Source organism: Ursus arctos, unplaced genomic scaffold (genome assembly GCF_023065955.2).
Source record: "Ursus arctos isolate Adak ecotype North America unplaced genomic scaffold, UrsArc2.0 scaffold_13, whole genome shotgun sequence".
NCBI classification, from domain to species: Eukaryota; Metazoa; Chordata; class Mammalia; order Carnivora; family Ursidae; genus Ursus; species Ursus arctos.
Window position 1 is genome coordinate 18,737,629 of NW_026622797.1, and position 27,513 is coordinate 18,765,141.

Sequence of the window (27,513 nt, forward strand, 5' to 3'; positions counted from 1 at the left end):
TTGGTTTGCTTCAAAGAATGATTAAGATAAATGGTTGGAGGGAGAGCAGGAAAGGGGGAGAATATATATATGCAATAAAGCAGGGAAGGAAAATCGATGTCCAGTAACAAAAAGATAAGCAAGCAGCAAGGGGAAGAGGACTCAAAGCGTAGGAGATGTGACAGGGCAAGGAAGATAATGTAGAACCGAGATGTGTCCAGCTCGTTACACTGTGTCAAGCAGTAGATGGTAACAGAACTTATTGTTATGAATATGTTTCTTAAATATTTGAAGTGAAAAGCAAAGGATAGACATATAAATACTGAACTAAAAAAAAAACACAAAAAATATATTGCTTATGTCTAGAAAAGGATTTTAAAAAAGAAAAAAATGTTTATCCTGTCAGAAAGAATTTACTCTAATTCTTTACTACACCTATCATGCACACAGGTGTTGACTTAGCCCTACCACCTGGGAATTAGGTAGAAACAGGTAAAAATTTTTGCCCCTAGCCCAGAGAGAACAAATTTCTACCTGCCAGAAAACCATCTCCCTATAACATGAATGCAGTCTCTAGGACAGCAAAGTCCTTGTTTTCTGCCCTGTAAAAATTGCATCTATCTATTTATTATCACTGTTATCACTTTCTATATCCTTTCAAGGAGTCCAACTCCAATTTCAAAAAATAGACCAAAATAGAGGAGCAGGAGAGTATTGTAATCTGACTTGTGTATTTACCTTACAAAAAGAACTTTAGGTTGTATTTGCAGATTACATGACACTATACATAGAAAATCCTAAAGACTTTACTACAAAACTATTAGGAGTAACAGATGAATTCAGTAAACTTGCAGGATACAAAATTAATATATAAAAATCAGTGTGTTTCTATACACTAATAATGAAGTAGCAGAAAGAGAAATTAAGACAAGAATTACATTTACAACTACACGAAAAAGAATAAAATACCTAGGAATAAACTTAATGAGGTGAAAGACCTGCACTCTGAAAACTCTAAGACACTGATGAAAGAAATGGAAGATGACACAAACAAATGGAAAGATATTCCATGCTCACGGATTAGAAGAATTAATTTTGTTAAAATGTCCTTGCTACCCAAAGCAATCTACAGCTTTAATGCAATCCCTATCAAAATACCAACAACGCTTTTCACAGAACTAGAATAAATACTGGTAAAATTTGTATGGAACCACAAAAGACCCTAAATAGCCAAAGAAATATTGAGAAAGAAGAACAAAGCTGGACGCAGCACAATCCCAGATTTCAGGTATACTACAATCCTTAGTAGTCAAAACAGTATGGTACTGGCACCAAAAAGACACACAGATCAATGAAACAGAAGAGAGAGCCCCAAAATAAACCCATGCTTATATAGTCAGGTAATCTAGACAAAGGAGGAGGCAAAAATACATAATGCATAAAGGACAGTGTCTTCAAAACTGGTGCTGGGAAAACTGGACAGCTACATGCAAAAGAATGACACTTTCCTACACCATACACAAAAATAAACTCTAAATGGATGAAAGACCTCAAAATGGATTAAATCTGAGACCTGAATTTATAAAACTTCCAGAAGAAAACATAGGCTGTTATTTCTTTGACATCAGCTGTAGAAAGATTTTTCTAGATATGTCTCCTAAGGCAAGGGAGTCAAGAACAAAAATAAGCTATTGGGACTACACCGAAATAAAAAGCTTTGCACAGCAGACAAAGCCATAAAAAAGGGCAACATACTGAATGGGAGAAGATAGTTACAAATGATATATACAATAAGGAGTTAATATCCAAAATATATAAAGAATTTATACGAGTCAACACGAAAAGATAAATATCAATTAAAAAATCGACAGGGAATCTAAATAGACAGTTTTCCAAAGAAGACATACAGGTCACCAGACACATGAAAAGATGCTAAACATCACTCATCATCAGGGAAATACAAACCAAAACCACAATGAAGTATCACTTTACATGTGGCAGAACAGCTCAAATAAAAAAATAAGAAATAACATGTGTTGGAGAGGATATGGAGAAAAAGAAACCCTTGTGCACTGTTGGTGGGAATGCAAATTGGTGCAGCCTCTGTGGAAAACAGTACGGAGGTTCCTCTAAAAATTAAAAATAGAAATCCCGCATGATCCAGTAATTCCACTACTAGAAAAACAAAGAAAACTAAAACACTAATTTGAAAAAATATATGTGCCCCTTTGTTTATTGCAGCATTATTTACAATAGCCAAGATAAAGAAGTAACCCAGTGTCCATTGATATACGAATAGATAAGGAAGTTGGATACACACACACACACACACACACACACACACACACACACACACACGATGGAATATTACTCAGCCACGAAAAAGAATGAGCTCTTGTTATTTGTGACAACATGGATGGACCTAGAGGGTATTATGCTCAGTGAAATATGTTAGCCAGAGAGAGACAAATACCATATGATTTCACTTATACATAGATTCTAAAAAATAAAACAAATGAATAAAATAACTAACAAAAAGCAGAAAGAGACCCATGAATACAGAGAACAAACTGGTGATTGCTAGAGGAGGAAGTGGGAAGATGGGAGGATGGGCAAAATGGGTGAAGGGGAGTGGGAGATACAGGCTTCTAGGTATGGAAGGAATAAGTTGTGGGAATAAAGATACAGCATGGGGAATATAATCAATGATATTATGAGAGTTGAATGGTGACAGATGGTAGCTACATTTGTGGTGAGCATAGCATAATATATAAACTTAATGAATGGCTCTGTTATATACCTGAAACTAATGTAACTTCTGTGCCATCTATACTACAATAATAATAATAAAAAAAAAAACCTTGTAGATTGGGCCAATATATGAATATAAGAAATACACATTTAAGCAAACTGCCTGAATAAAGAAAACATCTAGAAGGCTATAGCTTCTTATATATTTTACATATACTAATGAATTCACCAAGAGGATGGGGCATGGGATGTTCCGTAGTCAGTGCTCTGGAAAGAAATGAAATAGGGATAGGTGAGATAAGTGTTAGGATTTCAGATATGGTATAGAGTAAAGGCCTCAGAATGACCGTTTTTAACACTAAAACCAGAAGATACTCAGGCATTGGCTGTTGTGTTCTAAAACAAAAAAAAATATTATCCAAGTATTTCATATGTAAGCAAATTATCATTCATATAACAATCATATATAAAGAAAAATATACCTCAATCTCTAAAATCACCCAAAATATACAGCATATATATCCTAAGTGAATAAAATTCTGGGATACATATTCCAGCTGAATGAACAATGAATCAAAATAAAATACTCAAGAGAGGAGAAGGTGTAGCAGGATGATAAGCACTAAACCCTTTTATAGAGAGAATAAAGAATACATAATTATAAATGTGTTCAAAGATAAGTACCAACAAAAATGTTTATCCAAAAAGCATGTATGTTGTATAAAAGCGTGTTTGTATGAAAATATTGAAGCAAAAGACATTAGGCAGATTTTGTTCTAAAAAAATCAAAACAAACTATAAATTCATAACAACTAAAGCAATATGGTATTTAAAAAGAACAAGAAAAGGGGCACCTGGGTGCCTCAGGCGGTTGAGTGTCCAACTCTAATCTCATCTCAGGGTTGGGACAGAGCTCCCCCATCAGGCTCTGCATTGGGTGTGGAGCCTGCTTGGGATTCTCTCTCATTCTCTTCCTTTGCCCCTCCTCCCCCACACTCTCTCTCTCAAAGAAAGAAACAAAGAAGGACAAGAAAAATAGCAGAAGAAAATGGAGTCCAGAAACAAACACAAGTCCATATTAGAATGTAGTGTATCGTCGAAGTGGTTTTTAAAATTTAGTGGATAAAAGGTACAACATTCAATATATAATAATCCTAGGGCAATTAGCTGAGACTTAGAATAAAAAATAAACCAAGTCTTTATTTCTTGTAGTTAAACAAATCAAAGTCTCAAATAGTATCTTAAAAAACCAAAAATAGTAGATAAAATAAGGGGACATATTTTTTATATTCTTGAGTTAGTGATATCTAACTTCAAATAACATGAACGCCCTAGACTCAGTAAAGAAAAATAATGACATAATGGACTGCATAAAAATTACAAGTCTCGGGTAGAAGATGTAAGATTAAAAGACAAATTTCAAAGCACTTCTACACCCACATTATGTGATTATCTGCAACATACAGAAGAACACTTGCGCTCCATAACAAAACTTTAAATAATCTGTTTTACAAGTGGGCGAAATAGAGGCAATTCAAGAGGTATGTAAGAGATGTACAGATGTGATGGAATGCTAGAGGATTGTGCATCAGAACTCAGCAGGAACTAAGCATGTTTGGGCAAAGGACACACAGCAAGGCCATGTTGCAGGAGCAGTGGGACACAGCATTGCCACCATCTCTGTATGTCCCGTCCGTCTTCACATCCTCACGTAAGAACGGTTTGGGGGCAAGTCAGAATCTGGTAAGCTGATCACGTGCTTTTCCCCTGGCTCTAGCGAGAGGCGGAAAGAAAAGGATCTGATGCGTTGGCTTTCGTCGTAGTGGAAGGTAGCAGCAATGGGAAAGAGAGACGGAATAAATGAAAGAAGGAAGAATACTAATAGTGTTGAAAATGTGCTCCTCCATAGGACTTTTGCTAGATTCTTCTACATAATTATCATATTTTATCTACATCTGTATTCAGTCCATGGCATGTTTGGTGTCTACTCTCTTGAGGGATGTGGTCCCTTTGCTTCTGTGTGCAAGGGACACTGAAAGGGACCCTAAAGGGTCTGTGGGGACCATGGGTGTATCTAGAAATGCTGAGAGCCGGTAAGCTTTCTCTCAGTCTCAGTGAGCAAGAATTTGGCCTTGCACTTCAGCCATGAGCGCCAACAAATTGCCTACAAAAACTAATGCACATGGAACACGTTACATCTCAGCTCTCAACAGCCAAGCATCAGCCCCCACCAGCCGTTCCTCAGGTGAGACCAGTGACGAACTGGAAGAAGCCCCTCTTTTCTCTGGGGCTACCTTGCCTAGACTGCTTAAATGATTGGTTCAGAATGAAATTTCAAATTGGAGTAAATTTGTTTTTTAATTCTCAATCCAAATGGGTTTGGGCTTATGAGGAATCAGTATAGTTAAAGAGAAATAAATCACAATTTCTCTGTAAAACGGAATGTAGTGTTAATAAATGTTGGCCTCTGTCCAGAAGGAAATTTGCAAAGAAGGAAGGATGTCAGGAAGTAGAGAAAGAGAAACTAACAGGGTTGGTTTAATATTCTACTGATGCTTCTTTGTAATTATTAATCATTTTGAACTCACTCCCACCTCAAGTGTAAGCAAATGTGTGGAAAATGGGTGGGGGATGGATGGGGAGAAAATACCCAGGCATTTGACCTCCTCACTCTTCCAGTTTTGCCTTCTCTCTGTAATCCCTTAACCCTATCCACAATGCATCCACCTTCTTACTACCATATCGTTACTCTCACTCCTCCATGCACAGTAAAACTTTGAACTCCTGTCTGCCAAGTCTGCCCCCTGGTTGGTAAGTAAGGAAGATAAAGGCGTTTAGGAAGTCATTTTCTCTCCTCACACAGTTTTGACTTCCAAAGTCTATTGTCTTGCAGTGAACATCAAAACAAAAATCCTATTTTAGAGATCAGAGGCTAGTACTACCTTCTTTACTTTTACCTTCCTGGTGCAACGATCCTTTAATCCCTAAGCATTAGGATGCCTCCCAGCATTCCCTATCCCAGGAAAGATGGATGGTTCTGGCTCATTAGGGAAAAGTCATGTTCTTTAGAAATATAGAATGGGATGATTAACTTTTCATACTTCCCCTCATCCTCAAATGTTGAAGAACATTCTTCCTTAGTGACCAGGACCACTTCATGGGTGTAACTTCACACTTAGAAGGACCCTATGCTTTTTATTTAAGTGCTACTATCACCATATTGAAATTCCTAATAATTTTTTAACGGGGGGCTCTGTAAATCATGTAGCTGGCCCTGCCGATGAGTCTGGGCCTTTAGAAAGACCATCCCATCAACAAAAACTCAAAGGTGTTTCATCATCTAGTGTTGCTAAATGTGGTGTGAGCCTACTTTGCCTTACTGACCAGGGGGGTTTGAATTCTCTATTTCTACTATCCCATTTGCTCCCTTTCAGGCAGAAGCAAAAACTTTTTGTCAAGGTAAGATTTGTTAACATGAGTACAAATCTCAAGTTTAGGGCAAAGCCTGGGTGGGACCAGGCCCCTCAGTAGCAGCAAATCCCAGGAGAGAAAGAATGCACCATGCTCAAGCACTCCCTCTGCTCAAGACCCCATCCCACATCACAGAGAAAGCCCCATGATTCCGCCGGCCCACCCAGCCCCCCTGCCTGAGAGGACAGAAAGAGCAGAGGACCGACCCCTCCGTGTTCCAAGCAACACCAGTGTAAAAGGCAGGTGGGACGGGGGGGTCTCGGGACAGACAACGATGTTTGTTATCGATCCCAAATTACACATGTAGGACAGATCTTGTCAGTGACTGCACAACTGACGTCCTGTATAAACAGCACGATCTTGTATTAGCCTAGGTAACAGCGTGTAAGACAAATATATTTCAATATGAAGGACAGACTAATTTTAACGCACATGAACATGAACTTACTTACCATCCAGTAAAGTTTCACGACATACTTTCCATAGCTATTGAATAAAGGCATGTGACCTTTCACAGCCTTGCACAGAGAATAGATGTGCTCCCAGGGCTTCCAGGTGAGAAGAGGAGGGTCCCCTGCATTGCCTTTAAAATAATTGTCCAAAGTAGCTCCATTGAATATCTTCCACACTGCATAGATTTCACTGATAATCCATCTCATCAGCTAGAGGCAAAAGCCATTAGTGTTAATCAATTGCTTTTCAGCTGTTGGTACTGTAATTTATGCAGGAAACCAGTCGGAAACTTACCTCCTATCTACTTTTTCACATTAAGTTCTACATATAATGTGCTTCACATTTTGATTTCTGGCCTACGGAATAAAGTCATAGTTCTTGCCTTCGTTGTCAGGAAATATAGTCACAATACAAACTAAAAAGACTTAAACATTAAACACACTTAACTAAGAGCTGTCTTCCAGAGTAAACGATCAGTGGTTTGACATTGACCTCCTTTTGACATTGACCTTCATTTCAGCTCTGTGTGTGTGTGTGTTTGTGTTTGTGTGTGTGTGTGTGTGTGTGTGAGAGAGAGAGAGAGAGAGACAGAAAGAGAGAGATTGAATGCTTCTGAGAGCTGTGATGATTTTATTTTGGGATTAACTTTATATAAATGATTAAGCTACTCTTCTGTAAATGAGAAGTTTGAGAAGAAAATGATCTCTTCTATGTCAGTCGGATCAGCTAGACAAGGAATGCGATATGAGAGAGAATTAAAATTGCACACACATTTAAATATTCTCCAAGTCTCATATTTCATATGCCAATCGGAAGTGCTCTAAGTAAAACTCCATTTGCAGCGTTTTCAACGGGCAGCAAGGTGCAGTGGGGAGCTGAGCTTCAGAGCAGAAACAGAGACCAGGATTTGAATTTTCTTTCAGTTCCTTCTGCTCCGGGGTATGTCCTTACACCGTCTCTAAGTTGCAGTTTATGAAATGCAGTCTGTAAGATGCAGATTATGCTATCTATTTTTCAGCATATTATAGGGAATAGAAACAATGGATAAAAAAATCGCTGGGTCACAGTGGGTGTTAAGTAAATACATTACCCTTAGTAGTATCGGATTTTCTGAAATAATCATCTCATGTTTAGCTGCCTGGTTTATAAGAAGATTAAATACTTGAGACTAACCTCATAAGATTTATGTTTTCCTTAATTTACATTATCTAGGACATTTCTGCAAGTTTAGTTTAGTTGAAAAAGAAAGGTAAATCCAGTATCTTCCTGTATGTATATCTGGGAATTTTGCTATAGAAAATTTTATACTTCCTTAAAAAATGAAAAGCTGAAGTCTAATCATGCTTTGGATCATAAAATAACCATATTTATGACTAAAATATAAAGTATAAAACAATTCAGAGATAACGTTATACTAATCAGTACAACCTGGTTGAAGAAAGAAATGTTTTGACTTTAATATCGGTCAAGATATTTAAAATACGAAAGACAAAGTGTTTGAATCAATAATGCCTATTAATTCTGACTGGGTCAGAATTTTTTTCTGGAAGAAAATAATTTTTTTTAAAATGGCCTGCTTCTGAAATAACCTCCTTAGGCGAGTGGAACAGGTCTGCCTCTGATGGAGAAAACCCAGGGTGGAGAGCTGGAGGTGTTTAGGTGACATTTTCCCTGCATTAGCAAGTCAAACAACATCAGGACACCCTGCCCTTAAGCACCCTGGAGAGCAAGTTCCAAGCGACTTCAAGTCAATTGCTAGGTATGTGGATCAAGAGGAGAAATGCCCAGATTGTGAGATCACAGCTACTGTGGGCCTATGGGCAGGAAAATTGGGGCACGGCAATGCTAACACTAACATTTTCCCACCATTTGCTCATTAAACTCAACTGAAGAGGCTTCTCTTCCTCTTTGAATGTCTGGTGTACAAAATACTGAGTTATACCAAAACTTAGAGGCGAGCAAGGGAGAAGTGGAATCGACGGTCTGAGAATTGTTTTAAGCAGGTCTGGAAAGTATTCTGCAATCAGGCTTCAGTTAAGACTTCCCTACATACCTCACTGCAGAATAAATGTTCATTTGCTGAAAACAAGTCAAACAGGATTTCATTTTTCACAACTACTGGAGCCTGAAATTAAAAATACATGTAAAAAAAGGTATTACTCCTTAGTAAAAATAAAGGAAATGTAGCTGAATGAAATATAGTTTCATTTGATATAAGAAGTCAAACCTGATTTCATTTCTCCCAACCAGAGGAATTAAAAGAAAAAAAAAATTAAGCTCATTATTCCATAAGATAACCCTGTTAAAGCTACGGATGACATTCACTTAATAATGTGATGCCTATCACAGTATTTTCATATACAAATGAAATGTTGTAAGAGATAATATATGCAGATGATCTCAGCATGCATATATACACAATCTGAGAGTTTAAAAAATGACTTGAAATTTAAATTAACCTTTCAAGTTAAACCTGAAGCTTAGTTAACACATGCTAGCAGGAAAAATATCTTCATCCCTTTGATAAAAAATATTAGGTATGACAGCTTTTAAAAATCTTGCCCAATTTCAAATCCTCTTTTAAAAAAAATCATCTGATGGTCATTATTTAGTTGGTATATATCTAAAGATGCTTCTATGTATTTAGACCACTAAGGAACAAACGTAATAAGGAAAAATATAATTTGTAACAGTTTTTAAAAATTCTTTACAATTCACATCAAGCTTATATACTTAACATATCAAATTAACAGAAATACGGTTTTGATTAATAAAATAGATTTTCTTGGAAACTAACGCCATCAACTACTATCAATCACATGTATAACTAGCACCTTGAAAACTCAATAAAATATTTCTTTATGTGTGAGAAAAATTAACCCCAAACTACATTGAAGGCCTAAATTGAATCTAAGTTTATAATTTATGATCATAGTAAGTTACATATATATATTATTTAAACTATTTTATACAAAAATATGTATTTTAAATTCTGCTTTGGCTAATTGTACTTCCAAAATGTCCATACTCTTCGGCAAGTACCAATGGACATTAAAATTGATTAGCTATAGATTAAATAAATATTGAATAACTAAAATTTGAGGAGTGGAACTTAATAGTTGCCTGCCAACAAATATAAAAGAGAAACTGATGGTGTGTAAAAGACAGGCAATATTAAGGTAGAAGTCTCTACAGAGGTCTCTATTCCTTATACCTGTAACTGAGACTCAAGCATACATCTTTGGACATCTTACATCTGTTCAATGTAATCCTCAGTCAAGGATCTGAACCATCCATACCTGATTCTCAGAAATAAACAAATCTGATCACCCCTCAGTGGTCAGGTCTTGTTAACCTCCTCAGTTGTACAGTCCATGTTGATTCTGATATCTTCTGATATCTTAAATGCAGGCTTTTAATGTTTTTCATAATGTGGCTTCTCTCTAACTTAAATCACATCCTCTGTCTTCATCTTTGGCTTAGAGTAGAACATAGTAAATCTCACATAGAAAGGTCATTATTGTTTTGCTAAATTTTTGTTTAAGTTTTCTGTATGCCCACATTTAATGAGTTTCAACGTAAAATGTATTTACTACCGTGGATCTAGACATTAAAAGCTGAAAAACATTATTCTAAGCCTTTCCTAGTTAGCGAGACTTCCCGTTGTGGCTGTTCTGGTCCACACTCCAAGAGGAGTTTGAGCACAGGAACAAGAGACAGAGTCAGTGCGGAACAGAGCTGTTGAGGTGAGCGGCAACGTCGTGATAAATGTAGGGAGAAGTGTCGTCATCGGCAATGGATGAATTTACTTACAATACAAGGGCTATCTCTCAGAACTGAGGTACGTTAAAAAGAGAAAGAGATGGTGTATAACTTGTCCACTTATTCACATTTGAAACACTTTCACTTCAGGGAATTAATATCCTTTATTTGCATGAAATGTAAACTACACCTCCGTTGCACAGAGCCTGAATATTATTAATAATGCACTATTATTAAGTGCACTATGTTAAGACCATAGAATTTATATTCTTCATACCAATATTATCTAACATTATACGTAATTTAAAGGCATGGTTCATGTACATTTGATTTATTTAAAATATCTTATAAGCAGGCATTCAATAAATATTCTGTTGAAATGTATCTTCTTATTTTCTCATTTTACTAAGTATCTTTGAATATAGGATTATCTGACTTTCTCAGCTGGTAACAGTAATTGGAAATATGGTGGATAAATTGTATTTTCTGGCAATAGTAGCAGTGCTTATGAAGGCTAAAAATTCTAGAAATAAAATCACTGCGTGAAACTGAGATTCAATGGATTCCATAGTAAATGGAAGAATCAGCTGCTTCACAACCATTTGGTTAGCACTAAATAACTATTTCAGCCTACTGGTTTTCCATGCATTAAATGAAAATGATAGGAGATCCATAAAGGGAAAAAAGGAATCAGTGATAATTAGACCCTTGGAAACAGCAAATATATTCAAACTAACGTAGCAGTTAAGAAGATAGACCAGTGGATCTAACGTTTTCATGTACGTAGTGCTATTTAAAAGGATGGTTTCTTTGGCGATGTCCCAGTCACTGTGATCCAAGTGGCTGGGCATGGCATCCAGAAATGAAGCATTGGAAAATGCTTCAAGAACACCTGGAATGCAGAGAGCTAAGTGCAAATCTCCTGGGCTAGAAAATTAAAGCTAACAAACACTAGAGTAAACAGAACTTCACGCCGCATAAGTTCCTGCTACGCAGCAGTAAAGGGAAAGTCTGTCAGTCAGAAATTAAGGAATAACTTCCCACACATTTTAGGCTCTCCTTTGATATCATGTAGAGAAAAAGAAAACTCAAGACTCTAAACAAAATTTCAATATTCACTTGGGAGCCAGTACAAGACATATTAAACTATGATGATGAACATTTATTTCTATTAAATCCTAAAAAGTAATTCCTTTTTCTTACTGAATACCGCAGGAAAAATGTACCCTACATGGTTTTAAAGTTGAGAATTTTCATAACTAGGATATTATAGCCCTTAGTTAATATGTATTTTGTTCGATAATGAAAATCTTTCTTACCTTATTAATTAAAAAATCCTGTGGACGTTTCCAGGAATAAATTTTCAGCGATGGTGGTAATTCAATCTTTCCTTCAGGGTCTTCAAAAAAATGCTATATAAAAATATATTAATATATTGAGGGTTTTTTTCTCCATTTGGTTCTATTAAAATGAAAGCAACTCAACCCTAATAAAAATTAGTAAGTGCATAGATTCGATCAATAAATACACATTTATAGAGCACTTTGTGTGTTTGCTCTCAGAGCTGGTTCATGGAGTATTTGCTGACTATTGAAGTTAATAATACTGTATTGAATGAACGAAACCTGGATTGCCGAGTAACATTTTATTGCGGAGGAAGTAGTCTAAACGAGCATGAGCTGCTTTGGAATGTGAGGTAGGTATGGTAGAAAACAATTTGGATGGACCAGATATGGACATATTTTGCACTGAATATATTGTTGTTGTTGTTTTTTACTCGAGTAGAGAAGATTTAAAAATCATAAATATGATTGCACGCCCATGAAATTTGTACCTTGGATCTGACTTTCATGTATTAATTTTTAAAATTAAACATGTTATTTTGAGATAATTATAGATTCACACCTCATAGTGTGAAATAATAAAGAGAGTTCCTGTGTTCTCCTTAATCAGTTTCTCCAGTGGTAAAATCTTCCAAAACCATAGTGCAATGTCACAACCAGGATATTGACATTGACCCAGTCATGATATAGAACAGTTCCAGTAGTGCAAGGATCCTTCCTAGGCCCTTTTATGTCCATGCCCACCCTCCAACCCCCTTACCACCTGCTTAATCCCTACCTCCTGGCAATCACTAATCTGGTCTCTTTTTCATTAATTTTGTCATTTCAGTAATGTTATATGAGGGGCATCTGGTTGCCTCAGTCCGTTAAGCATCTGACTCTTGGTTTGGGCTTAGGACATGATCTCAAGGTCCTGAGATCAAGCCCTGCATTGGGCTCTGCACTCAGCGGGGAGTCCACTTGAGATTCTCACTCCCTCTCTCTCTGCCCCTCCCCCTGCTCCCATGCACACAAGGGCTCGCTCTCTCTCTCAAGTAAGTAAATAAATAAATCTTCAAAAAAAATAATGGTATATGAATGGAATCATATAGCATGTAACCTTGTGGATTGGCTTTTTTCCCCTCTCTGCCTAATTCCTTGGATGTTCAATTCATTCAAGCTGATGCATGTAACAATAGTTTGTTCTTGTTTATTGTTGAGTAATATTTCATGATATGGCTATCTGTTTGTTTGTTTACCATCCATCCACGGAAGGACATCTGGGCTATTTCCAATTTGGGACTGTTACTTAGAAGGCTGCTATAAATTTTACAGGTTTTTACATGAACATAAGTTTCTATTTCTCTGAGATAAATGTCCAAAAATGCTATTATATTATTAATTTTTGACCCTTTAGTGTGGGTCAATTAGTGAGCTCTGGAGGAAGAATGATATTCAACTGTCTACTCTCAAATGCTAGCAACATCGTAAATTAGACTTCAAGTAGCGACTCTGTAAAAGTTCTCACAGCGCCTAAGGTAGTTAGGCTGTGGGAGTGGTCCTTACAAAAAAATGAACAGTGCTGGGACTACAAAAACAATGCTGTAGGAATATAAACTATCTGTATTGAAAAAAAGGAGCACTAAATTTCACCTGAGTTCATAGTGACAGGGGCAAGTAAATACCATTTTGTGATTTTTATGGTAATCGTATTTTTATCCTAATGCTAGGGTGACCTGAGAAACGGGTTATATTTGAGGGTACTGCCTGAGCCCTACACAGTGTCTATGGGTATCTGCAGCATATTTAAGATACTGGAATACTTCGAATGAAGACAAAGGCAATCCCAACATCTAGTCAAAATGTTCAAAGAATAAGTCCCTGAACAATAGACTGAAGTTTCCAAGAGCCACACTAGACTTCTGAGGTTGCCTCATGTCAATTTTTTCCCTTACAAATATTAATTCAGTTATTTTAAAGTCCCCTGACAATTCCAAAATCAGAGTCACCTGTGGTTCTATTTCTATTATTTAATATTTCCTCCTGTTTTTCAGCCACTTAGTCCTATTTCTTTTCATGTGCAGTAAACTTTGATTGTATGATATACGTTGCATATAAAAATATATATGGGTGCTGAGTAATGATGCCTTCCTCCAGAGAGGAGGATTTTATTCCTTTCTGGCAGGCAAAGTACAAAATGAACTTGACCCCTCAACACTGGGTCTCAGGATTTGGTAGGGCTGTTTGGTTTTCCTTTACTCACTACAGAATGCTACAGCCATGTTGGGGTACTAACTGAAAGGGTGGAGTGTCTGAGTCCCTTCACCTTGGTATACCCTAAATTCCAGTCTCTTGCCATAGCATCATGAAATATCTTCTCTGTTATTTAGCTTCCAAGCTGTTGCTTTTTACTCATTTGCTCAGCAGCAAAATCTTCACACATATAGCTTAGGATCTGGGTAAATATCTTGAAATAAAACTATATGGGAAATTTTCAGATCGTGATTCTGAAATTACCTCTGGGATTTGGGTTCAAGTTTTGGCTGCTCTTGCAGCCCCAGTCAGTATCATCTATCTCTTCAGCCCTGAGAAACTGGCATAAGCCCCAAGCCACTACTTTCTGCTTGGCCTTTCATGTTCATGCCTTGAATTATTAAATATCTTTGAGGAGAAAAAAAAAGGTAAATGGGAGTTTATCATATCATAATCTGGTATGATTCCCTTTTCTCCATGTTCAGTTAATGGTAATCTTTCCATGTCATTTTGCCTTAAGTGTATTTCTTATTTCTTATATCCACTTTACAATGCTTCATTAAATATATCTCAATTTGGTTCACCCATCATGTCTTCTTGTTGCTGTCACTTAGCTGAAGAAAGGAGACCTGACTCTGGATTACAGATTAGCTTATCTGATGCTGATTTCCTGATCACTAGCCTCACATCTAAAGAAGAGTCGTTCTATAAAATTCCAAGGCTACTTGCTATAGTTGGATGCTTAAGGTAATTGATCCCGGTAAGATATGGATGTTGCAAATGCAACATGCTGGGGGTGTCCACCACTCACTTTCGTGAGGGACTGTCGCTTCCCGAGCCATGAATGCTGAGGTTGTAGAACAGAACTGGGAGCGGGAAGCAAGATTGTATCCCAGATGGTACCTTTGTGCTGTTGTAAGAACCAGGGTTTGACCTGCCGCTCTCCTGCCTTATAAAGCTGGCAGAGGCAGAATGGAGTGTTGGCTAAGGTTCTGAAGTGTCACTCTCCATTGGAATAGTCCCGATTCACCACAGGAGAAGGGCTGGAGCTGCCCTAGTCGTGCAGTTTTATACAGCTCCATAATCCAAGGGCCACAGAATCAATGTTGGGGTCTGATGTTCAGCTAGCAGCATTCCTATATGTTGCCCCCAAATGAAATGGGCATCAAGTAACCAGCACACATGTTACTGCTCTAGTCTCAGTGGTTTTCCTCCAATAAATATTCTTCCAACAGATTCGCCCTTGTTTCAATAACATTGGTAAGTTCCAGAATTTGATGCCTAACCTCCCAGAGATCTGCAGGATTTTTTCATCGTCATCTGATAAAGGCTTACTTGCACTGCAACTAAAATGTTACAGTTTGTATCTTATTTCCTATTTCAAAGTTTTCAGGCACTTCTGCTCTTCTCCTCCCTGTTGTTCCTTCACATTTTGGAATGACTCGTCTTTAGATCTTTTCTAGAGCGCCATGCTTACCTGCCGATTTGCACAGTCTATCTTCCTGATGGAAATTCACAACAACCCCATTAGTTGTAAATTTCTGTTAAAAATATGTAGAATATGACCATTTTCATTTGAACCCAGAGAGTTCAAAAGCCCTATGAATCTAAAAGTTCCACAATCATCCTAGGTATGGTGCAAAGAATGTATTCCCTCGTACGTTCCTAATCTGAAATTGTTCACATGCTAACAGAATCAGCAATTAGTTACATTTATTATCTTTTGTAAACAAATTACTGTAATGAATCATGCAGTTTATAATTCTGCATTTTGTGAACAAAATGTAATTACTAATAAGTACCATTCCAGAGTTCTCTATGTAAATAAAGACCCCAGAGTTCAGCCCGGTCATTCCAGCAATCTTGTCTGTGTTTTCAAACTGCATCGTGTTCTATAAACATTTTTGTTAAATGAATTGCTACATCAAATAAATGGGTCATATTTATTTTTTAATTTTTTTTAAAGATTTTATTTATTTACTTGAGAGAGTGAGGGAGAGGAGGAGAGAGAGAGAGAGCATGCGCTCACTAGCACACCAGCAGGGGGAGCAGCAGGCAGAAGGAGAAGCAGGCTCCCCACTGAGCAGGGAGATAGATGTGGGAGTCCATCTGAGGACCCTGGGATCCTGACCTGAGCTGATGGCAGACACTCAACCCACTAAGCCACCCAGATGCCCCAAATGGGTCGTATGCAACCCAGACTCATATCCTCAACAAAGAAGTCTTTAGAAATAGAGTAAACATGTTTAAATAGGCAGAAGAACCTATGATAATATAGTTGGGAAATGTAGGAACACCATTCTCAGCTCCAATCCCAGGGGCACATCATGTTTCAATGGTCATAAATAAACAAATAGTACCAGAGATCTTCACCCAAATATCTTGAGGGGGAATATTAGGAGACATTCAACACTTATCTCATAATAACATCTTTAAAAAAAAAAAAAAAATCTCCTATCATCTCCAGATCACAGCTCACCGGTGTGCTGGGGCTTTCATTCTCTAAACCACTCTGTCTAAATGCCTGGTTCCCAACCCTGTCCAAAATCTACTATCTAAACTGTTCTATCAATGTCCCCTTTATTTCATTACGTCTCTTTGATCATAGCTCTCCTTTTACTTACTCAAATGTGATTAGCAAAGCCCAGATCTAAGACTTGGAAGGCTTGGAAAGACAGGCAAGATGGAGGGAGGCAGGTGGACAAAACCAAAATTTCTCTTTGGAAGGGAGTCTCTGGAGAAGATTGAGCACTCTTCCATGTTAACAAATCTTATTCTATTATGCAATTTAAGACTAAGAGGAATTCTAGTCACACACAAGCAGACTTACAAACACAGGGCTTTTTCCTGTCTTGTCTTTTTCTTTTCCACCTTTGCCTGCGTCCCACTTCTCCGCATTTATGTCAGCCTCGCTCCATTCTGGCCAGATTGGGAATTTCCCCTTCTTCTGCTCAATGGAACTAGGTTGCACATTACCGCCCAAGTAGTACTGCCTAGAGACAGAACAGGGGGGTGGGGTAGTTTTAAGGTAAAATAATCAGATTCATCACATAGTATAAATTCAATGAACTTGTCAGCAGTCACATTAAAGACATTTTTCGATAGTCTTACCTGTAGCCAGACAGCTTCCACAAGTTAGGGTTCAAAAACCTAAAATATCCAAAGAGGTTATTCCATAAACAAATTTTGAGCCTCAGGCCCTACTTACTAATAATGCAGGATATTCATCATAAACACAAAAAAATGCCATGAAGGGGAATATTTATATACAATTCACACTTAAACCTTTACACATATAATATTAATGGCTTTTTAAAGATCAGTACAAACAAAATTTTGATTTTTCCCAGTATAAGAGTGCTATATGATCATTATTTTAAAATAAAATTTTTAAAAAATTAGATAAGTAGGAAAGACATGCCCACTCCATTCTAGAAACCACATTGTTAACAATTGTCCATTCTTTCAGAGTGATGTGCAAGGATATACATTTCTTCTTCAAAAATCACATCATTCAACACATTCTCTTTATAGACTGTTTCTTTCCATTTATCAGTGTATTGCAAATAGTTCCTATATCAATGAGAATTTATCTAAATACATATTTAATGATTGCATACTGTTCCATTGTATAAATACACTTCTTTTGGTTTAAGTTTCTATATTTAAAAATTTGAAGGTTTTGATTTAAAATTTTTTTCACTATTACATATTTTTAAGATTTTATTTATTTGACACAGAGAGAAAGAGAGCAAACACAAGGAGGGGGAGAGGCAGATGGAGAGGGAGAAGCAGACACCCCACCTGAGCAGTAAGCCCACCATGGGGCTCGATCCCAGGACCCCAGATCATGATCTGAGCTGAAGGCAGACTCTTAACCAACTGAACCACCCAGGGGCCCCTTTTTTCACTGTTATAAACAAGACTTTGGTGGCTTTCCTTATTGCCAAATCTTTGCATACATTATTAATTCCTTTCTTAGGATAGATTTTAATAAGAGGGCTTACAGTACCCAAATATATGCATATTTAAAGTTTGTGATATATTTTCACTAATTATCTACAGAGAAGTTGAATTTGTTTTATACACTCGTTATTAACATATTACAATTTTATCTCTAAACCTTGACTTTTACCTTTTCTTTATTATTATAAGTTTTAAAGTCTAAAATACATGTCTTGTTTAATTTTTCAAGTTTTAACTATGAGTGACTGGGAGCCTGCTCTAGACTCTGGGATAAACAATGAACAAACCAGACTAAAATCTGTCCCGTTATAGAGTTCATATTCTAGTGGGTGAAGACATAAAATCCCAGCATGAATTAAGTAAAATATATAGTATATTAGAAGGTGAAAAATGCTAGGGGGAAATATAAAATAGGAAGGGGGAACTGAAGAGTTAAGGTACACAATTTTTAATACAGTGGTCAAGGAAAGCACTCCATAATAGGGTAGTAGTTAAGTCAATAGTGAAAGAAAATAAAGGATTGAGCTGTGTGGATCTGTGGAAAGACTGTTCTGGAAACAGGAAGCGGCAAGTACAAACAGGGAGGCAGAGTCTTTCAGGCACAGGGAGCATCCTGGCTTATTTGAAGAATAAAGCTATCAGTGGGGCTGAGCGAAAGAACTAGGAGATAGTTTCAGAGCAGTAACAGGAGATTCAGAGATTATAGAGGTGATCTAAGCCAAAGGAAGGACATTGCTTTCCCTAAGGGGGAAGGGAAGCCAAAGGAGAGTTTGGAGCAGAAAATTTTGTAACCATTCATTCTTGCTGCTGTGTTGAGAAAAGGCCAAAGGAAACGAGAGAGAATGTAGAAGGAAATAACAGGTGAGAGCTGACGGTGATTTGGACCAGGTTGCTCACAGTAGAGGCAACAAGAGAGAGTCCCCTGTTTTTAAGATAAAGCCAATAGATTGACTCGGTGTTTCCTGCAAGACAGAAGACTAGGGGATTGGGCCAAACTGAGGTAAGGAGTAAAGCAGCGTTTCACTCCTGAATGAGCTGTGCTTTAAATGTGCGTCACACGCTTGCGGAGATGCTGAAGAGTTAGTTACACATGGGATTCTGAGGCTTTGGAGAAGGAATTAGTCTAAAAGTGAAAATTTGAGTCATCAGCAGAGATAATATTTAAAGTCTTAAGACTGGATTAAAGCACCAAGAAAATGACCACACCTAAGGAACAGACACTCCCAGGAAGGCTATTCAAAACACCTGAGCATTGACCAATCCTCAAAGTCTCTAATTATGCCAGACATTATTGACTTTACACAGTGGGGTCAGGGGTATGAGGTCCTCAGGGTAGATCAGGGACTCAGGGTGGGAGGCGGAAATGTCTGGGGCTCAGGGTTATTGGTAAGGTTACCATTAAGGCTACTCAACAATCAATATTAAAATATTTCAATATTCTAACTATCAATACAGCTGTATACCTACCCTGATACTCCACATGAAAAGTCAGAAAGAGTAGGAAGAAAACTGAGAAAAGCAGTCTGTGAGCGTGGTAGACAGAATAATGCATCCTCCCCCCGCCCCCACCCCCATATATCCACCCCCTAATCTCCAGAACTGGGGGATGTGTAACCTTGCACGACAAGAGAGGGTTTGTAGACAACTTTAGATGAGATGGGAGGTTATCCTGGGTTTTCTGCATGGGTTCAATGTAGTCGTAAGTGTTCTCAAAAGTGGAAGAAGGAGGCAGAAGTGGTCAGAGGGAGATTTGACTCTGGAAGAATGAATAGAAAAATGCAAAACTGCTGGTTCTGAAGACAGAAGGAGGAGGCCACATGCCCAAAAGAGCGAGCAGCTTCCAGAAGCTGAAAAGGGTAAGGAAATGGATTCTCTGCGTGAGCCTCTAGAGAGGAATGCAGCCCTGCTGGTACCTTCACCTTAGTGCCATGAGACCCATTTTGGACTTTGGACCTCGAGAACTGCACGGTAACAGTTTTGTACTGTTTAAGCCACTAAGTTTGTGGTATTGTTTATAGCAGCCTTAAGAAACAGTGACAGGAATAAAACAGTACAGGGTTACGCCTTGGAAGTCAAGTAAAACATCTTTTTAAGTAAGAGAATGCACAGCAGATCCAAATTCTGCTAATAGAGCAACAGAATGAAATATGAACAAATTGAAGAGGGAAATTGCCCAGAGCAGGCTCCAGAAGATGGACAGTTACTAACAATAAGCTAGAGATAACCAGAAGCCCTACTGGGAACAAGAGATAACCAGCGGTTTCTGCTTCTGTAAACAGGCTTCCCGCCACAGGCTCCTTGCACTACTGTTCCCGCCTAAAGCAGCCCCCACTCCCCCAGTTTAAACCCACCTACCAGCAGTCAGCATAGCCCCTGGAAACTGACTGCCTGCAGTCCCCTGTAAAAGCCCTGTAACCCCATTGTCCGGGGCCCAGAATTTCGAGCACAGGCTCATCTGGGTCCGCCGGCGTAAAATAAATCCGAGTTCTCCCACTTGTCCAAGTGTCACTTGGTCTCTCACCGGTCTGATTCTTATTTTTCCGCAACAAAATAAATGTTGAATTTAGCAACAAGAATGTGAAAGATCTCTCTCAAATTTCACCTTTCTGAGGCTGAGGGTGGGAGGGACTTTCTAGAACACCTATCTATTATAGCAACCTTTCTGCATCCTTTCGTACTGCCTCATTTTTAGAGCACTTGGCAGTTCTCTCACTAATCCTTCAGTGCTTGTGTGTTTCCACAGGCAGACTTTGTAAATTTCACAGGGGAAGGATCAGTGGGTTTTTGTTCACTCACTCTATTTCCAGCAATTGAAACAGTGCCTGGATAACATAGGAAATCTGTCTCCCTGTCTCTCTGTCACCTATTTACATGAAATAAAAGAATGAATGTCTTCACGTACTACTTTTAGAACTATTTCAAAGTTTGGGGCTGCCTGGGTGGCTCAGTCATTAAGCGTTTGCCTTCAGATCAGGTCATGATCCCAGGGTCCTGGGATCCAGCCCCATAACTGGTTCCAGGCTCCTGGCTCAGCTGAGAGCCTGCTTCTTCCTCTCCCTCTGCCTGCTGCTCCCCCTGCCTGTGCTTGCTCCTTCTCTGTCAAATAAATAAATAAAATCTTAAAAAAAAAAAAAAAAAAAAAACGATTTCAAGGTTTTATGTATAGGTAGAGATTGATCAGACGGCTCACCAGTCCTGTTTCCCATTTCCTACATCTCCCAATCCTTTGCAATTTGGCTGGTACTTTGTGGTGGTATTTTGGACAATAGCATGTAGGGGGATGTGTTGTATGCTACCTCTAGGCTCATAAAACATCCTATGAGATACTCGTCAGCATGCTCAACCCTTCAGAGAAGATCTTGGGGAATGGTAATTAATGGGGTTTTGGAATATAGGTGAGGTTCAGTAGGGTAAGGTCCGGAGCTGATGACCAAGAAAGAAGTCTTGAGACATCTTTGGTGCAAAATGGTGGTTTAATTAAAGCGCGGGGATAGGACCCGTGGGCAGAATGAGCTGCTGCTCTGGGGGTTGTGAGGGGTGGGAGTTGGGGGACATAGGGAAGAGGGAGGTTTCAAAAAGATTTTCATATGTTAAAGAAGGATACCTGAGGCCTTGCCAATGTCAAGTTCTGGTTGTTTTGCCCTCTAGCAAGGCATTAACATGAAGAGACTTGGGAGATTCCTGGGGTAACATTACACTCTGCTTGCTTCAAGTATCTGTCAATGGGCTGCAGGTTATACGGACATTTAATTGTATCTACATTTCTTTCTGGAAGCTAGGTTATTGATAGGAATGTTTTGTTCTTGTAAATTGCTAAGACATTTGTAAACTGAGGGAGACTCTTGTCTTGCAGGATTGTGATCTCTATAAATTAACCATTTGTTTTCCTTTCCTTAGCTTTAGGGCAGCCAGGAGTGCATGAGGAATGTCACATATATCTCACGGGGCAGGACGGGGGGGGGGGGGGGGGGGGGGGGGTGTGTCAGCTTCTGCTTTGTCCTTAGCTTGCCTTCTGTTCCCTCATCAGTAATGCCGCTAGAGGGAAGGAACCAAAAATCCTAATTTAGCTTATGCAAAACCATTACTAAACTCCTGATCTTACTCTAGTATAAATGAGAAATATCCTTTGTTGTGTGGGGGTTCTGTGATATTGTAGCTAGCATTGAGTACTTCCTACTTGCTTCTTTGATATTGTAGCTAGCATTGGTTGTTGACAAATATAAAGGGTATAATTCTTTTTTTAGGGTTTGGATTTCTTCTTTTATATCTTTAATCATTATAAACATACACATGATAAATTACTTATAGATTATTTTTCTACTATCTTAAATCTTTTACACATGATTCTTTTTTGTTGTTGTGATTTCTGCCTTTTTTTTTTTTTTAATATTCTCATGTTTAGGACAATTTTATTATGAGCCATTCTTATCAGGGTTTTCTTTTCCACTAGTCCCCTTTCTCCAAGGCAATCCTATATTGAAAGAATGTTTTTTCAATGTTAATATGGAATTTTCTTCTTTCAGAGATCCCAAATAAAGAAGCCATCCAGGAACTCATAGGTATTTTTTTTTTAAGATTTTATTTATTTATTTGAGAGAGAGAGAGCACACAGAGGCAGAGGGAGAAGCAGACTCCCCGCTGAGCAGGGAGCCAGATGTGGGGCTCGATCCCAGGACCGTGGGATCATGATCTGAGCTGAAGACAAATGCTTAACCAACTGAGCCACCCAGGCAACCCCCCACAGGTATTTTAAAATCAGATCTCAAACCTACATAAGTCTCAATTCGAAGGTTTCCATTTCTCAAGGAAGATTTTTTTATTTTTCAGCCAGTCACTAAGCTTAGAAAAGCTAACTTTCTTATAATCTAAGATTATAAAGCAGATTTTCTTACTCACCTCTTCAAAAAGAATTAAACTTTTGGAAAGTTGTGCCTTTATCCAAGGTTGGAGCACTCCCTTTCCTCATTTGTCCTATGTATGTTTAAACAAGAGTCTACTTTCCTAAGACTGCTAAACCTTCCCTACGGAAGCTACAGCCTCAGCTTAGAATTAAAGCATTCTGATTTTCAGTTCCCTCCCCATTTTTGGATCCTGAAGATTTTTATTTTTTTAAATAGGCATTTGTAGGTATTATTTTTGTTTATCTTATCTACTATCTTGCTGGAAAAGAAAATCTAAGAATATATCCATTGTAAAGGAGTATTTCTAAGCAGCATGTGAGAAAAGATGACAGAAAGATGACTAGAATAGTTTTCAGGAAGAAAGGGAAATTTTTCCTAATATTAATAGAAAAATCAAGACATAAAATAGTACATTACCATACCTCTGTTTTATTGAGGGTTGGTACAACTGTAGAGATAAAAACAAATCTGTGACTTTGTAGCCATCAAAATCATGATAAAATTTAACTCATTCAGGAAATGCAGTCTCTTAAAAGCTGTTTTTGTAAGGGGAAGATCTAATTTCTTAAAAAAAATAAAGGCTCTGTTAAGATTATGATTTGCTCTCCTCTTCATTCTGTCAAGGGTAAGTAAATGTTCTGGCTCCTCCCTAAAGCTATTAAGCTTTATCGCTAATTGGCCTACTTTCCTTGTAACATGTCAAATTTGATTCTATCTGTACTAAAGATCACTTTAAAAAGAATCTCATTTGAGGTATCTTATACCAGCCTAGTAGCTCACCTATGCTGTTACACACACAATATAAACAGTAGTCAAATGTAGCCCAACGTCAAATATACTGTGGACTTCAAAAGATCATGCTCGAGCATGTTGCTTTCGAAACTGTCAGCACAGTATGCCTTTGACGTTCACTGCCAGAAGGCACCCAGGGCTATGGTACAGCTGAGACCCTTGAGCCCTCAAAGCACATTATTCCTGCTCTCATCAATTCTGAGAACAAGCTAATCTTTAAACACAGAAGTAGCCAAGGACTTTTGAAGACTTAGGTACTGGTAATACTGAGAAATAAATGTTGCCAAATTCTAGAAAACTCATATGTGCAAAGAAATCAAACGTGACGCACTAAAATATCAGGGGGGCACCCAGAGTGATGTTATTGACATAACAGTATACCCAAGTACTAGCAAATGATTCAATCCATTAAAATTACAAGTCGTATAAAAGTTTTGGAAGAAACAGGCTTCATGAATGAGCAAGTGGCTGGAGTTACTCACGAGCTCCCAGCTTTGAACTAAGGCTTGTATAACTCTCCCTATAGTTTATGGCATAACAAGCACTGGGTCACTTTCCTGTGATTTTATGAGGAAATAGGTTGGCTAAAAGAGAAAAAAAAATGGGAATGGGGGGGTGGCCTTCTACCACAATGGGTGGAAAAGCCTTCAACCTCCTAATGCTAAGACTTGGGTGGGGGCAGGGTCATATAAAAATGCACCCACTCATCAGAAAGCATTCTGGTTTTATATTGGAACAGTGCGCTAGAGACCCTCTACTGGTCCCTTCATCGTTTAGTAACTAAATTGTGTCTAGGTCGTGGGGTTTTCAGAGAGGTCAGAGCTCAAAAAGAGAGAGAGATTCCTCAGAAACCTCAAAAAAAGCAGCTATTTGCCAACTGATAAGGAAGTATTTCAATATTGTAATAACTGTCCCGTCCTTTTCAGTGATGTATCACAATTGGATGTCACAATGGGTAGGGAGTGACTGGAAAGCCATCCAAACCACATAGCAAAGAACAGTATCCATGAGTTTAAAATATCTACAAAATATGAACTGAAAAACTAACATTAAAAAGGAAAAAAGAAATCTAAAATTACAAAGGACAGTCAGTAAATAAATTTAAAAAAAAAGAAAAGAACAGAAATCACACCCAAGAAAAGAGATGATGTAGCAAACTTAAAAGGTATTTAAACGTTTAGAATTACTGAAAAGATAAAGGAGGGGAAGTTCTGCTTTGCAACAAGCACAGAAAGGTATTAAGCAAACAAACAAAAACCAAGATCAATATGAACAAAGAGATATTGACTGGAAAATTTTAGCCAAGACAACTTCAGCTGTTGAAAGAATAGACTAAATAAAGCCAAAGAAAGGAGAGGACTAGTGATTTAGAAGGTAGACTTTTTAAAATCAAGTGTCTGAAACAGACTCTTAACTATAGAGAGCAAATTGATGTTTACCAGAGGGGAGTTGGGGGGGGGCGGTGGTAAATAGGTGATGGGGATCAAGGAGTGCACTTGCTGTGATGAGCACCGGGTGACGTACAGAAGTGTGGGATCACTGTACTGCACACCTGAAACTAATATTACACTGTATGTTAACTAAACGCAATTCAAGTAAAAGCTTAAAAAATAAAATAAAATCAAGTGTTTGCATAAAGAGATAGAAAATGTGAACTAAGCAAGAGAATAGATTGAAAAACTCCAGCGTATGCCTAAAAGAAGCCCCAGATAGATAAAATAGTTAAAATGGGGGTGGGGAGAAATATCTGGAAATATGACTGCTGAAAAATCTTCAGAATTAATGGAAGATGTGTCTTCAGATGAAAAAAAGTACATCAAGCAATAACATAGGATAAATGGAAGGTCAGGGGGTGGAAATCTGCATCTAGATATAACAACTAAAATTGTAGATAAACGATGAAAATGAAAATCTATCTACATAAAGAAGTGACAAATGACCTAAATATAAAAACTACCAAATTGACAGCAATAACAGTCATGGTAAAGGAAGGAAGTGATATCATCAAAGCTGAGGTAAAATAGCTGTCAATCTTGAAATTAAGATCCAATTATTTAAGGGGCACCTGGGTGGCTCAGTCGTTAAGCGTCTGCCTTCGGCTCAGGGCGTGATCCCTGGTCCCTGGGATCGAGCCCCGCATTGGGCTCCATGTTCCGCTGGGAGCCTGCTTCTTCCTCTCCCACTTCCCCTGTTTGTGTTCCCTCTCTCACTGGCTGTCTCTCTCTCTCTGTCAAATAAATAAAATCTTTTAAAAAAAAAAATCCAATTATTTAAAAGTGAGGTAGAAACATTTATCTTAAATTATATAAAAACATTTAAAATTGTGAGTTTACCATAATAGATTCCTATAAAAATATTTACTGAAGGATTTATCTCAGGAAAACAGGAAATGAACCCAGATTGAAAGTGTGGGCTACAAGTAGCAATGGTAAACAAATGAGTCAATACAACATTTTGGTAAAATTCTAAAAAGTTTTTCCTACTAACAAATTGTGATAACAATAACTTCGTGTTTTTAAAAGCTATCAAAAATAAATGAGATGGGAGAGGGAGCTCTGAGGGACACCTACTATGCCTGTTTTTTCTTTAGGAATAATGCCGAGTCACTGTAGACTATATAGGAAAGTATTTGAAGATAAATCTGTTTTAAAAAATAAGGATTGTCTTAGTCAGTTTGGGCTGCTATAACATAATACCATGGACCGTGTGACTTATAAACAACAGAAATTTATTCTTCACAGTTCTGGAGCCCAGAAGTCTGACATCAAGGTGCCAGCATGGTCAAGTTCTAATGAGAGATGGCCTCTGGGTTGCAGATGGCCAAGTCCTCATTGTGTCCTCACATGGTGGAAAGAGAGCTAGATAGCTCGCTGTCGTCATCGTCTTCTTCTTCTTTTTCTTCTTCTTCTTCTTTTTTTTTTTCCAAAGATCTACTTATTTATTCGAGAGAGAGAGCATGAACAAATGGAGGGATGGGCAGAGGGAGAGCAAGATTCTTCAAGCAGACTCCCACTGAGCGCTCGATCCCACAACCCATGAGATCATGACCTAAGCCAAAACCAAGAGCTAGATTCTTAACCAACTGAGCCACCCAGTTGCCCCTGTCTCTGTCTTCTTCTTAAAAGGATGCTAATCCCACTCATGAGAGCATGACACTCGCAGACCTCATTACCTCTCAAATGCCCCGTGTCCAACACCATTACATTTGGATTAGAGTTTCAATACACAAATTTTAGGGTAAACAAACATTCAGTCCATTGCAAAGATACTTCAAGAAATAAAATATAAAACTCCCAAACTGAGAAAGAACAGAAAGAGTGGACTTGGCATTAGGGAACAACTCAATGTAAACTCTGTCTTAGGTAGACAGGAAATTGAGAAGGCAGAATTCTTTAAGTACAGATCAAATCAACCAATCTGTCTGGAGACTAAGACATTTTAGAAAAATACTGTTTCAGAATGAGAAAGGAATCCCACTCAACCAACAGTTCACCTATTTTTAACTAACATTTATTGAACACCTGCTCTGTGACAAGCACTGTGCTAGATGATAGGGTTACAGACTCATAAATACATGTCTCTGCTCTTGAGTTTATTTTAGAATTCAAGCAGGTAAACAATGATGTCAATATAATGTGGGACATGCAGAGATGGAAGCATTCACAGATGGCATTGTGCCCAATGTAAGGCAATTAGGAAAAACCTCTTGTGCTGAATAGCATCGGAGCTGTTTTGAAAGACAACGAGAAATTTTCCAGGTTGTAAAAGCAGAAAAAGCATCAGTAAGAAAAAAGAATAGCATAAGAGACAGTACAGAGGCAAGAAACAGCAGAGTGGGTGCAGAGAACTATGAGGTTTTCAGC

General features: G+C 38.0%; 1 protein-coding gene across 1 annotated transcript in view; it reads right to left on the minus strand.

Annotated features, from left to right (window-relative positions):
- The window catches only part of ADGB (androglobin), a 153,053-nt gene that overhangs the window by 111,474 nt on the left and 14,066 nt on the right, over window positions 1–27,513 (minus strand). Inside the window, exons 2-5 of the mRNA XM_057310981.1 lie at window positions 16,822–16,984; window positions 11,736–11,828; window positions 8,708–8,779; window positions 6,654–6,863 (exon numbers count right to left, since the gene is read on the minus strand). Coding sequence (XP_057166964.1) covers window positions 6,654–6,863; window positions 8,708–8,779; window positions 11,736–11,828; window positions 16,822–16,984 — 538 coding nt within the window. The remainder of the gene's footprint in view (window positions 1–6,653; window positions 6,864–8,707; window positions 8,780–11,735; window positions 11,829–16,821; window positions 16,985–27,513) is intronic.